This window comes from Apus apus, chromosome 5, assembly GCF_020740795.1.
Source record: "Apus apus isolate bApuApu2 chromosome 5, bApuApu2.pri.cur, whole genome shotgun sequence".
Taxonomy (NCBI): domain Eukaryota; kingdom Metazoa; phylum Chordata; class Aves; order Apodiformes; family Apodidae; genus Apus; species Apus apus.
Genome location: NC_067286.1, coordinates 42297873 through 42312285, shown reverse-complemented (window position 1 = coordinate 42312285; position 14413 = coordinate 42297873). Strand labels below are relative to the sequence as shown.

General features: G+C 41.9%; 1 protein-coding gene across 7 annotated transcripts in view; it reads right to left on the bottom strand.

Annotated features, from left to right (window-relative positions):
- Positions 1-8128: 8128 nt before the first annotated feature.
- TTLL5 (tubulin tyrosine ligase like 5) overlaps positions 8129-14413 on the bottom strand; it is a 137456-nt gene continuing 131171 nt past the window's right edge. For 5 of the 7 annotated variants that reach the window (XM_051621465.1, XM_051621470.1, XM_051621469.1 and 2 more), the window contains one exon: positions 8129-8865. In XM_051621465.1, coding sequence (XP_051477425.1) covers positions 8733-8865 — 133 coding nt within the window. In that variant the 3' untranslated portion in view covers positions 8129-8732. The remainder of the gene's footprint in view (positions 8866-14413) is intronic. The other 2 variants (XM_051621467.1, XM_051621471.1) reach the window with 2 other exon arrangements.

Genomic DNA, 14413 nt, shown 5'->3' with positions numbered 1-14413 from the left:
CTGAGAGAGGCACTGCCCAATTCTTAGTTTTATCCCTTTCATCTCTGGGGCTTCTTCACCTGTCATGGGTGTGATGATGACAGGTGCAGCTCTGATCAGTCTTGCTGCACTACTGTATCACTGGGCGCTGTACAGCTCTCCATGCCCAAGCTTCTTCACCTTGTGGGCCTGAGAAGGGAGCATAAATGCACTACAACTAGACTACCGTGCTGATAGGCCAGAAATTTAGTGTTTGCAGTGCAGGGTGGGGGGAAATCCAGATGCCAGTTGGCATAGGAATTCTCTCTAATCTCCTTTTAGCAGCAGCCTCTAGGGAGGTTTTGGTTTACAAGCTGCACACTGTTCTTGGGTCATTGTTCCTCCTGAGCCCTAGGCTGGCTCTGCTCTCCATCCAAGTGAAGGGCTTCCTTGCTAGTAAAGGGGGAAAAAACCCAAACAAAACCAAATCAAGGAGGGGGAGCTGCAAAGAGCTGAGCTAGAACACTTGCACAGCTCACAGTCCTACATGACACTTGGAGCACATCAGAACCACCCACACATCAACCCTGGCAAGCACGTTGAGGTGGAGTCTCTCTTACTACCCCTTGTTCACTGCTGTCCTCAGTGGCAGGGAGGGGTGAGAGAAGGACCAAGCCATTTGACTCCTTGGAAAGGAGGCAAAATGGCAGTGGAAAATCAGGGAAGAAGAGTTTCAGGGTGTCCAACCAGTAAGGACACAGGTAATTTAATGGGTACAGTAATCCTTGGAGTCAAACAGACACATTTCAGTGACTGATTCTCTGTCCAGCCTTCCATTTCCCTAGTATCATATGAGAATTAGATTTGTGAGGTAGGATTTGAATTCATTTTCTTACAATTAAAATAGCTTTTCTAGGGGTGTATTAGCTATAATTCAACAACAAACCATCTGTATGGGGTTAATAACAGACTGAATACAGTCCTGGGCACAGGTTTAACAAAATGTTTCAGAGCACTGGTATGAGAAGGCAGAGGACAGTTCTCTATATGCTCTGTTACTAGGGGGCAAATTGAGGAAGACAATGGGAAAGAAAAAGTGGGATCTTCACTGCCAGTACTGAATACAGCTCCCAACAGTTCCCTTTTGTTGTTCGAGGGAACAAACAAAAGCTGAGGAAAACAATCCCAGCACACTTTCTGTCTCTCTAACAAAGACCAATGGTTAAGAGTAAAAAAACCCTATTCTGCACTGCCATAAGGGAGATCCTACACAGATGATGAAAAGACCATCTGTGTAATCCCTGCTTCTCTGTAGCACACGTTATTATTGCATGCAAGAGGCCTAGGCCTGAACTTGAACACCTTTTTTTTCAGGCTGTAGTGCACTGTAGAGCTCTGCAAGGAACACTGCCTCAGTGAGTACAGGAATGTACACATGTATCTCAGCAAATAATAGCCTTTGCAGACTAAATGAGTCTTTGTTCCCTGATCTCTGAGTTGGATGGTCTCTAGCTACCTCACTGCACTTCCAAAAAGCAGCAGCACATCCCCGTTACCACTGTGTGCACTGCAATAAGCTGCTGTGTGTGTCACCTTTCTGTTACCAACAGTCATCAATGCACACAGTAAACAAGATGGACCTATTACAATAGTAATAAAAGATAAACATGTCCGCTCCTCTGGCAACTTCATAGCTCTGTCCTGTGATGGCTCTCTGTTGTAGCTACCAAATTGCTACTCTCTCAGTTCACACATCCCTTTTCTTATTTTTCTATGCTGCTCTTAAGCTTTCCTTACCTAGGACTGGTGTCCTCATCAGAGCAGAAATACAGGAGGTGTCTAGGCTCAGACTACTTTGTAAATTAAATCACTACAGCCATCATCCCCTGACAGAAGAGGAGCCATTACAATGTCTTATGAGGCAGACATATCAGGCAGTCTTCAGTATGATCCAGTTTCCAATGCAGGGCAGGTTCAGTACCACAGGGTGAGCAGGATGCAGTTCTAAGGCCAGTTCCATTGTGCAAAAAAGGTTTCTTACCCACTATAAGTATTTCTAGTTGAATGCAAAGCATCAACTCTATAATACTGGGTTGTCTTCTCTTAATAGGTGAATGAAAGGCAACGAAATCAACCAAGAAAACACAGTTTTCAACACATAGAGAGCCAACAGTGTGGTATCAACGCACTTGCAAAACTATACTGATTTGTGGTAATGCAAAATCATTGATGGTTATATGGGCTGCCTATAACCTACATTAATTTTGGCTTAGAGTAAGAGCAGCAATTTGGATTCAGTGCAAGGAGGAAAACATGCCTTCTAATTCTTTGAAAAGAATGCCTATTTAATTATTATTTTTTAGTATTCACAATCACTAGAATATATTTGTCAACATCTGTATAAAATTAATAACTAGCATGCATACTAGGATGTTTAGTAAAAGAATACCTGGATTTCCAGAGCTCAGCTTTACAGATATTTTCTTTTGAATACAGGGAAGCCATTTAAGCCCTGGATCATTTTGATGCAGCTCCAGCAGTGACAGGTGGAAGCAACTAAAATCAGTGTCTTTTGTCCTCTCTTGAAGAGAGGCTTCAGATGCCCTGTAAAAATGCAAGATTCTTTATCATGCAACAAGTCAATGAAGAAAGCATGAAGCGGTTTTACTCACTGGGTAATAGATTGCTTTAGAAATTGATTCAGATACTTCAACAAGAAATACAGCAAATGAAAATTGCTGATTCATCATTGCCATTCTACCACTTCTCTAGACGACAGTAATGTATTTGAGTTGCCACTTAGGCCCATAATTTCAGAAAGAATATGGTGCCATAGAAGATGGCAGAGATGGTCTGAAGGCATTCAACCAAGCAGCTGGGCCTTTTCCAGTAATGGGCTATGATTTCATGGAAAATACACTTAGGAATAAGGACCTTTATATCTAGTAGAGAATAGAGATTTCTTTACAGCTGTGGTTTATGGCAAAAAAAACCCAAAACACCCCACATTTTTGGTTTCCCACATCCTGCAGTTAGTGGACAACTTTCAGGCAGAAACTCCATCCCCTGTGGTATATGCTGGAACTATTGAATTATACCAAGGAATACCAGTCTTTCAAGTGGTATCTTCTGAAGACAAAGATTTATTTCTCCCTCTTTCAAGGGGGTAGTGGTCTTTGTTCAGGGTGGTATTCTTTGTCTCTCATTCCACTTAGTTGGCTAGGCAAAATGATACCTCACTGCTGTCCACAGAGACCCATGCAAGAAACAATTACAAGAAGGGGTTATGCATGTTGCAGAAAGCAAAGGTGACTTCCTTTTCTGGTCTGCCAACACTCAGACATTTCTCACGAGCTGTTTACAGATATTCATTCATCACATAAAGAAATAATCGCAAGGCATTATAGTAATATATCATGGCCAGTGGCTGCACATCACTTGATGAAAGAAGCCAGCTGGGTCACATCAAGCCAGAGATTTCCTGACATTCTTCAGAAAGGATTTATTTTTTTCTCCTGAAGTTATTATCCTCTTCAGGAAGCAGAGGAAGCAAAGATTTGCTGTGCAGCCAGGGCCAAATCTTACAGGATTTGTGCAATGCAAGTAGTATAATGACTGGGGAATGTCTTGGTAACCACATTCTGGTCCTTTCTTGAAACAAAAAATTATGATCTTTTGAAGTGCTGAAACCCTCTTGCAGGTAGACTTGGGATGCTTGCAGATGCTTGGGAGATCTTCACTGTTTTCAAGGATTTGTAAGAAACTCTACTTGTGGGGCAAAGCAGTAGCAGACAGTCTGACTCGCAGCAAGAGTCTCTGGAAGACATCCAGCTTGCAACAAGCTGCCTTGCTTGACAGTTTGACATCTGCCCCCTCAAAGAACACTTGGTACAGAAATCTCTAACTATACTTTAGGATCTGAAGATCTCATCTGGATACTACCATGCTAAGTGCTCTATTGTGCTAATCTGAAGAACTGGAAACAAACAAACAGAACAAATGACAAAGAGAACAAAATAAAGGATATTACAATAAAGACTCAGGGAAGTATGGTGTGGCAGCAGTGTGCTGGGTACACATTTTAAATTGTCTTTCATTTTTATCATTTTCACCTGCCCTCAGCCAAGCCATCATTCAAAAGACCTAAGAAACTTGCATTAAATATATCTGATACAGCATGACCTTTTCAGAGGGTCATAAAAATAAGGCAAAACTTGGAAACAGGTGAATCTTATAGAGTAATTTCTGGGAACAGTGGGGACAAATCCCTTGTCATTTTTCTGTCATTTCCCAAATCTCAGAAAAAAACAAATTTTCAGTAGAATGAGAGTGATGACAGTCAAACATTTGGACTTGGCAGTAGAAGAACTTTGCAAAGTCCTGACTTTTTACATGGTAGTCCTCAAGACACAGGGATTAGATAAATAACCCCAAAGCATTATTTTGGGGTGGTTGGGAAGATTTTCTGACTTTTTAACATAATGACACTGTGAACAGTGACTTCCTTCCTCTTAGTCTGTGGGAAGGAGACTACATTTTACTGTTGCTAAACTATGGTGAAATGAAATTTTCGAAAACACTCTTGCAGGGACACCAAGTCAAACTCATGTTTTGGGGTTGTCTTCTGTTGCACATCCCAGAACACCAGTAGGCAAAATGCAAAATACAATGCTGAAATTGCTTTTAGAGATAACAGCACCTCTTCCACCTGCCCCAAACAAACAATACAAATTATGGTAATAAAATGCATGTTTTTAACAGCCCCCAAATTCTTGACTATAGCATCAGATTTGGGTTAAGGCAAATTCTTTTTTTTTTTTTTAATTTGTCTGATAGGTCAGGTGAAGCAGCCACTCCTTTTCAAAGAATATAAGATTCCTCAAGTCATTGTGTGTGCTGTAGGCATAGACTTGTTGAGATGAGGCCCTGTTAAGTACACTCTTTTCCCTAGAGAACCACTATGATTCACTGAATACCACTAGCAAAGGTTTAACACCATGTTCTCCACAGTGATCAGTGATTCTTCCCCTTTACATTGGAAACAGCAGTGAGAACTTGTTTTCAATGAGGGCCAGTAAAATCCTTTGTTGGTAAGGTAACAGACAGAGCAGACTCCTCAGGGCACACTTCTTTTGTTTGTCACCTTTAGTTTAGCAGTTTGTCCTCTGTGTTAAAACTGCATGGAGGGGCTGTTTAAAAAATTCAGAATCCAAACATTTTGGAGATCCGCTTGCATTTCCTAACTACACATCTCTAAGGCAGAAGGGAAACTCAATCTCATTCTTTGGAAATGGACAGTAGGGTTCTAAGGTGGGACGAAAGCAGTTACCAGGTACTGTGTTTCTTTGAGATGTGCTATGGTTGTGCATATGAACCCTGAGGGTGCTCTGCACTCAAGCACTTTGGAAGACAAATGGTGAGAAATGAAATGTGTATTAATAAGGTAACTTAAGAGCTTTCTTTTCCATATTTAAGTGATTCATAATTTACAAACATCAAATTATGGATAACTTCCATGCAGCAACCTACTTTCCCCCCAAGTCACAACTGCCTAGAGGTGGATCTTGGTGTCCTTTATGCTCCTCCATAACTCTGAAAGCCTCTGCAATATATAGTGCTCACTCAGGTAAAGGTGCTGGCAAGCTGCATGTGACAACCTGGCAGATACCAGTTATGTAGACTTTCTAAGAGCACCCAACACCATTGAGTGAATTCTGGTGGACCATGACACTGTCATGGAAGACAGCTTTGCCTTGGCTTTCCTCATAGGCTGCACTGCAACTGTCAAAATAAAACGTCCATTCAAAGTCAGACTACAAGACCATGTAGCCCATTTCTTGTCTCTGACAGTGGTCATCAGCACATGCCTGATAGACAGGTGAAAAATCAGAAAAGTCTTTTGTGATGCTTGTGTCCAGTTGTCTTTTCAAACAACATAGGCCCACACAACATCTGACAAGGAGTTCCATAGGTAAATAGGGGGAAAAAAAACCCACACATGCACACCCCCCCTTTTTTTCCCCCCCTTTGAATCTGAAATTCATTAGTTTCATTTGATACTTCTAGTGGGCAAGACTGTGAATAATTACTCCCTTTCACCTTCTCCCTTACACTCTTCCTTGCCCATCTCTTTTCCAGTTAACCACTTTCTGCATTAAGAGAATTATGAAGGTTAAGCTTTGTGCTCTTGGTATAGGAAATCTAAAGACTCTTTGACTGATCTCATTCTGTAAAGATAAAATAAGGTCCTCCTGATGTTTGGCATAAACAAGGAAGGCTTGGTTCGAGAAACATGAGATTCTAGAAAGAAGAAAAGGAGGCCAAGATCCAGGTTTAAGTAAAGTTCAAGAAACTTCTTTTGGAAGAAACTCATGACAGATCCACAGGAATAATGTGTCCAGAAAGGAAGTAGTATAAAGAACATCAATCAGCCAGTGACTTACTGCAACCAAAATAATTCAACTATTTAAACACCAGTACATAACCCATGCAGATTCTAACAGCAAGCCCAGGATTATCAAGAGCAACAAATGCAGGACTGACTAAGGAAAGAAGTCTTTGGCAGTTTAATCAAGTAAACCTTAAGAAAAAAAGTCAGGAGCCACACTATTTTTGTGTCCAGCAAATAATCCAAAATGTTGTATTAGTACAAGGTACAGGTCTGAAAGAATGCAGGCTGAGAATCCAGCCTGTTCTGTAAACTTATCTGTAAGTCAATGATCTCCTCCGAATGGTTCTGCACTGCCAGCCATTCAACTCCATGCATGAAAAGCTGACAAAACAATAAACCTGTGTTCATAATAAGCCAGCACTAGTCGGTAATTTGCCAGACAAAGATGTAAGAATGCTGCTTCTGCCAATGATCCTCTGAAGACAATCACCTTTCCTGGGCTTACTGTGCATTTAAACCTCTATCTTCAAACCACCCTCTCTATAGTTTTCAGCAGTGGCTTTAACAACCTGAAAAAGAAACTAGCAAAAACAGAGATAAGAGTTCTACAAGGATATATATCCTATAGTTACTTGATCCTGCACATGAAACAGTGGAATAAGGATAACTCAGATCCCCCGGGAGGAAGAAAGGAATGGAAGCAGTTATTTGCTGAGGCTAAATCTTATAGGGAAATAGTGTTCTGCAAAACGAAAAAAATCACTAATCATGAGCCAACAACTTGATGCACCAGTAGAAACATGGATCTCGGAGATCCATGGGTGGAATTAAATGATTACAGACAGAAGGATGATGATCTGAAAGTAACTTCACAAGATTTTGTAAATCTCTTGATCACTGATCATGTGTGATGAAGTAACAGGCAGCAAATATTGTGGAGATTCTTGAAGAACACAGCTGAAAAACACAGAGAAACTGAACAGGATCATGACTGTCTAAGAAATGAAAGATAAGCAAATGAAGTGAGAAAGGGAACAGCTACATCAGAGAACTGCATTTTGGACAAATGAAGTATTCATTATCAGTCATATATGTGAGCAGAACACAAATAGAAAACGCATGTTCTGTCCTATGAATTCACATCTAGAGCAAGGAATAGTGTAACTAATGGGGCATGAACATAATTATTTCATCTTCTCACAATTTATCTGGTCTTGAATGACAGAAAATATGCAAAATCCAAGAGTGAGTATGAGCACAATCATTTAAAGAGAAAATACTTTTCCCCTCTGACACTATTTCTTCTGTCAGCCACTTGGGTCGCTCATTATGTGCTTGCCAACACATGAGAATCATCTCTTAACACTGACTATACTGGCTAGAAATGACAGGAGAGCTGTGGAATAAGACAACAGATCAAACAGGCTGTTAGAATCCAGTCTCTGAGGGCTCTGATACAAACAAAAGGAGATTTTGTACTCATTAAGAATTACAATCATACCCCTTGCTCTTAGACAAGGCAGAAGTTGCAAAATACTGAGTTTTCCTTTAACCTGGCACCAACAAAGAGCCAGAGCTGATGTTGCTTGCTCTTCATTTTAAGGGTGGGTGGATCTTCTCTCCAATACATTTTGCAGCTGCTGATGTTGTTTTCTAACACAAGCAAATTAATTTTCTTAGCATTAGGCAAATTTTAACTGGACTGCTTCACAAAGCCACTGTTGCAAATGATAGGAGCCACCTGGGCCTCAGGGTTCAAGCTTGGGTCTGAAAACAACAGCCAATGTAAAAAGTTTATGAAGCCTAAACAAATAGAAATCAAAATACAAAAATAAGCCACACAGAACATAACAATCCAACAGTTAAACACAGAGACAGATTTAAAAACCTGCCCAATATAATGACAGCAAATATTTTGGAGGTTTGAATTAATAACTGAAATTATAACCAAACCAAAACAAAAATATTACTTTATTCAAATGAATCATTTCTGTGGCTCTGTGCCAAAATACAAGATGGCAACCAACATGGATGTCTCTAGCCATGTGTTCTAGTATTTTTCTCTGCTGATATTTGCCATATGATGACAACAGAGAATCTTGGCTGTTACCAGACTAGGACAGACTGAAATGACTGAGCAAATGAGACTTTATGTTTGAACTTGGACCTTAGGAAGAACAATACAGACAGCTGGAAGACCTCTGTCTTACAGTAAGACCTCACAGTTAGTGATCAGGAAGAGGTGGGGAAGAAGGGACCCCAAGACTCAGCAGCAGAAGCTCTCAGAGGCAACCATTCACCTGAGCTTGCAGGTGTATCACCACCTTCCACAGATGTTCAGGTTCTCTCCGCAGTGGGTCATCCTCTCACCAGCGCCTCCTCTTCACTCTTCTCTGGGTGTTACAGGAGTATGGTGGTATGAAGTCACTGCTGCTTTTTCCTTTGCCCCATACTTGAAGCAACACCCTGGATTTCTCACCTGGTGTTCGGTGTTAGTCCTTCTCTGTGAGCAGAGGCTGGAAAAAACACAAAGCAAAGATTTTGAATAATCACAGGGGACTGTTTCATGAGGAAAACTGCTGCACTGCTCTGCAAATCTCAGCCATCGTCACAAATCTGGATCTCCTTTTCACACAGCCTCTCTCTACAGTAAAAGATTAGATCACAGCTCAGTATGACAAAACCTAATTTAACAAGCTACTCTGTGAAAAAGTACTCTTGGTAGTCCTCTCAAGCCCCAGAATACCTTCTTCACTCTTCACCTCTGACTCATCTTTTCACATGCTCCTCCAGTAGCTCTAAATCCTTCCCCCAGTCCGTATGCTTTGTCTCTTCCTTTGTGTCTTGTACTCATTCACTTGCATGGGAGCCTACCTCCACAATCCAAAAGATGCTCAGGACCTTGAGGCAGGATAGAAAAGGCTGATCCTTAAAATAAATTAAATGGGGTAAGGAAAAAATTGTTTCTTCCCATTATTACAGACATCGATTTTAATTCTACATACTGTGACTTAGGCATATTATGGGAAAAAGTGTTATCTTCACTTCTTTTACTTAAAAATCCTTAGACAGCACTTTAAGAGGAAAAATCCAAAACACTTAGAACTCTACTGAGTTTATTTTGGACAGTTTGCATTTTACAGCTAATCTAGTAGGTAAAGCTTGTCCTGTGTATTTAGCACATCAGCTGGCTCCTAAATGTATGTGACATTTGTTGAGAGCTGTTCATTAAGAATATTGCTGTATTTTAAAAAATTCACTCTCCTTGAAAGCCCAGCATAAAGCTAAGCATCACACAGCACAGAGGATCTGGAAAGATGTTTAGAAAGCAGGATTACCAGCTATGTCACTGCACAGAAAGTTTGGAACATGAATTAGGAACCAAACTGTCAACCATGTGTATTAAGACACGTTACCAGTCCAGAAACCTATCCCTTGGCAATATGCTGTAATTAAGGAAATAAAGGCATATGAGAGAGGCAGCCAACTTCAACCTCATCTTCCCATTTTGATGAGACTTTTGAGCTTTCCTTTTCCTACAGAGATGCACACTTTGTCTTTTCTCCCAAACTGAATTAAAATCACTCTGGGAGTTTCTCTTGTATGGCTACCCCGAGGACTCAACACAGAGAGAGGCATTCCTATGTCTACAAGTAAATATCTAAGTTCCTACCAACAATGCACCTCCTGGCAAATTCAATCATTTCATAAAATTATATACATTACTTTTTTTTTTTAATAATTTAGCATTATTTTTTATCATTTCAAAGCTACTAGTGAGCATTCCACATCATTCTGGTTGAGTAGGTTGAGGTTCCGGTTGAGTAGAAGGGACAGAAAAACACCTCACTCCTGACAGCAGTCAACATGAAGGGTGGATTGTCCCTAGTGATCAGAGTCATTGCAGCGAATCACCACATACAGCAGAATGAATCGCCTTTATTCTCTGCCTGACAGGAGGCATTCAAGGATCTGCCTGTACATTGGGCCACATGTTTATATACTCTATGTCATCCATGACTGCACATCAAAAACTTCAACACTTTTGTACTCAGAACAGTTACAGAGGGGAAGGAAAGGATTACCTCCATTTTATGGATACGATTCTGAGTCACGAGGAAGTCACAGGAGTTGTGTAAAGTCATTTATGGGATACCTGCCCACTAAAATCCAGTGCCATACAGACTTTCCCAGCACAGATGAACACAGCCTTGATGAGACATCAGCACCTACCCTTCTTCCAAGCTGCAGGAATGGAACAGAGCAGACCACTAGGCTAGGTAACAGTACAGGGTCAGGGCTGGAGCTAGTTTGGGCTGTTTCATCATACTCACAGCAAGTCTGTGGCAGAACTGAGAAGCATGTTGAAGACTCCTGAATCTAGTGTTGAAAACAGGAACTTCCTTTCTCCCTGAAAAGCTCTGATAATCCTAGAAATTCAGAAAGCAGAGGGAATTTCTAATCCTAGAGTGATGCCCAGCATTCTCTTGAAAATACACAGTGCAGCTAAGAAAGGCAATAAATAGATGGGGCTTATTTATATCCATGAGTGACTGACATTAGCAAGCCAGGACAGCTGACAACAGAAGACCAGCTTTCCCTCCCCCATCTTTTGGGCACAACTTCAAGTTAGCTTGTAGACTGGGCAGGCAAGGGAAAGCAGCAGTTTCATGTAATGAACATTTACTTGGGGGAGGGGGTGTGTGTGACAAACAATACACACAACTGTATTCGAGTGAAGTCTTCTTGCATGAGAAGAGCAGTGAGCAGCCTCATTAACAAGTGGAGAAGTAGCGGTGGAAGCCAGTGTGAGCCTTCCTGCTCCCCATGTTACAGAGAAGAAACGGGGTGGGCTCCTCACTGCTAATGACCTTCTACACTTGACAGCCTTCATTCTAATTTCTCTTATTCAGCTCCCTACTCCCGCATTTGTTGTGGCCCCTTCTTCTCTGGCTCTTCCCCACATTTCCTTTCATAACTTCAGACACTCTTTTTACCCTATTCACACGTATTTTGCCTTCTATTTTTAGTCTCAATAAAATAATGCCAGATTAAAACAAAATCCAATTTGGATGGGCAAAGTCATCCTCTCTGTAGGTAACTTAATGCCAAAGGGCCAGATGTGAGACAGAAGTAGCCAAGATATTATATAACCTCTCCCCAGTCCTTGCACACCTGATCTTGAATGACATTTCCAACACAGCAAGGAAATACAGGCAGTTTGCCATCACCTAACTACTGAGAACAAGCAGCACTCAGCCTCCAGTCAGGCAAAGATGCCAACTGCATGAAGTCACGACTTATTCTGCCTTGGAGTTTTGAGTCTGTCAGAAGCAAAGGTTTCTAAAATTCAAGCTGGGTTCTAGTTCTTAAACAGGGAAGTCAATTTTACAGAGACTGCCCTTTCCTTTTTCTTCTGCTTTCCCAATGGTCCTAAGACTTGGAATGTCCTTTCAGCGGAATGAGGCCAGTAGCAACAGGAAAGAAAGGCCAACAAGCAAACATTAGGGATAATAAAAAATGTTTCTGTAAGCTCATTAACAGCAAAAGGAGGATTAGGGAAAATCTCCATTCTTTTTTGGATGCAGAGGGAATCTTAGTAACAAAGGATGAGGAAAAGGCTGAGGTGCTCAACACCTACTTTGCCTCAGTCTTTAGCAGTGGAACTACCTGTTCCATGGATATACAGCCACATGAGCTAGGAGACAGGGAGGAGATGCAGAATGAGGTCATCACAATTAAAGAGGAAGTGGTCAGAGACCTACTACACCACTTAGACACACACAGGTCTATGGAACCGAATGGGCTACATCCAAGGGTGCTGAAAGAGTTGGCAGATGTGATTGCCAGGCCACTTTATTTACCTGCAGTCCTGGCTAACTGGGGGGGTCCCAATGGACTGGATGGTAGCAAATGTAACACCCATCTGTAAGAAAGGCAGAAAGGAGGATCTGGGAAACTATAGACCTGTCAGTCTGACCTCAGTACTAGGGAAGGTCATGAAGCAGATCATCTTGAGTGTTATTAAAAGACATATACAGGATAACCAGGGGATCAGGCCCAGTCAGCATGGGTTTATGAAAGGCAGGTCCTGCCTGACTAACCTGATCTCCTTTTATAATCTGGTGACCCGACTATTGGACGAGGGAAAGGCTGTGGATATTGTCTATCTGGACCTCCAAAAAGCATTTGACACAGTTCCCCATAGAACTCTCATAAAGAAACTGGCTGCTTATGGCCTGGATGAGCACACGATCTATTGGATCAAGCACTGGCTGGACAGTTGGGCCCAAAGAGTGGTGGTCAATGGAGTCAAATCCAGCTGGGGCTGGTCACAAATGGTGTTCCTCAGGGCTCAGTTTTGGGACTGTTTCTGTTTAACACCTTTATTGATGATCTTTATAAGGACATAGAGTGTATTATCAGTAAGTTTGCAGATGACCCCAAGCTAGGTGGGAGTGTTGATCTGCATGAGGATAGGGAGGCTCTACAGAGAGGTTTGGATAGATTAGATCATTGGGCTCATGTTAATGGTATGGGCTTCAACAAGGCCAAGTGCTGGGTCCTGCACTTGGGCCACAACAACCCCAGGCAATGCTCCAGGCTTGGGGAAGTGTGGCTGGAAAGTGTCTGGCAGAAAAGGACCTGGGGGTTCTAATTGACAAGCGGCTGAATAGGAGCCAGCAGTGTGCCCAGGTGGCCAAGAAAGCCAGTGGCATCCTGGCCTGTATTACAAATAGTGTGACCAGCAGAAGTGGAGAGGTGATTGTCCTGCTGTGCTCAGCACTGGTGAGGCCACACCTGGAGTATTGCGTCCAGTTTTGGGCACCTCCATTCAAGAGAGATATTGAGGTGCTGGAGTGAGTAGAGAGGAGGACAATGAAGCTGGTGAAGGGCCTAAAGAATAAATCTTATTAAGAACGCTTGAAGGAGCTGAGAATGTTTAGTCTGAGGACAAGGAGGCTGAGAGGAGACCTCATCAGTCTCTACAACTACCTGAAAGGACATTGTAGAGAGGTTGGTGCTGGTCTCTTCTCACAAGTAATTAGCGACAGAACAAGAGGGAATGGCTTCAAGCTGCAACAGGGTAGGTTTAGACCGGACGTTAGGAAAACATTTTTCACAGAAAGAGTGTTTAGACACTGGAATAGGCTGCCCAGGGAGGTGGTTGAGTCACCATCCCTGGATATGTTTAAGGGTTGTTTGGATGTGGTGTTGGTTTAGGGGAGAACTTTGTAGAGTAGGGATGATGGTTGGACTCGGTGATCCCAAGGGTCTTTTCCAACCCGAATAGTTCTATGATTCTATAAAAGAAAGGCAAGAGGTTGACCAAAGGTGTGAGAGGCAGGCTGCTCTCACAAGTTAAGGAATAAATGTAATTTCTGATCATTAGATGCTAACGCTGACCCTCAGCTCTTGCTGAGAGGCGATGGCTGAGTTGGACATTATCTTCTTAACATCTGCTGCTTTTGGCAGAGCTCTACGCTCTGCTGGAACTTAATGAGATTTACATACAGTTTGGATAAACTCAGACACAGTCATGCCCAGTTGATAATTTGTATCTATTTTAAAGGTATTGGTTAGAGACATAAGTATTTGCTCATTGCTACTCATAATGATTCCTGCTCCTTTAAAAAGTACCAAGAAATGGGGGGAAGAAAAATGTCTGTCTTTACCGTTCTCCTTTCCCTTCTGGTCCATCTAGTATTACAGGCTTGTCTGTCCACTATCTGACCTGGGACAGATGCAACAACTATAGCAGGGAGAGAAATAATCTTTTCCCTCTCCTGTTTGCCCTCATTATGAAACTGTGGAAGTCAGCTGGGGGGAGAGAAAGAGAAGATCCAGGATGTTTTCATGATGCGAGAAAGAACAATGGCATTAGGAAGATAATTCTAAGAACAAATGTGAAATCAAATATGCTCTATTGTAACTGATTCTTTGCCCTCCCAGAAAGGGAGGCACAATAGTAGGATTCACCACAGGGTCCACTGCTTTCCAAAATAAAATGGCCTGATTCTGTTTCTCAATAACCCTTTCTCTGCATGGAGACAGCACTACTGA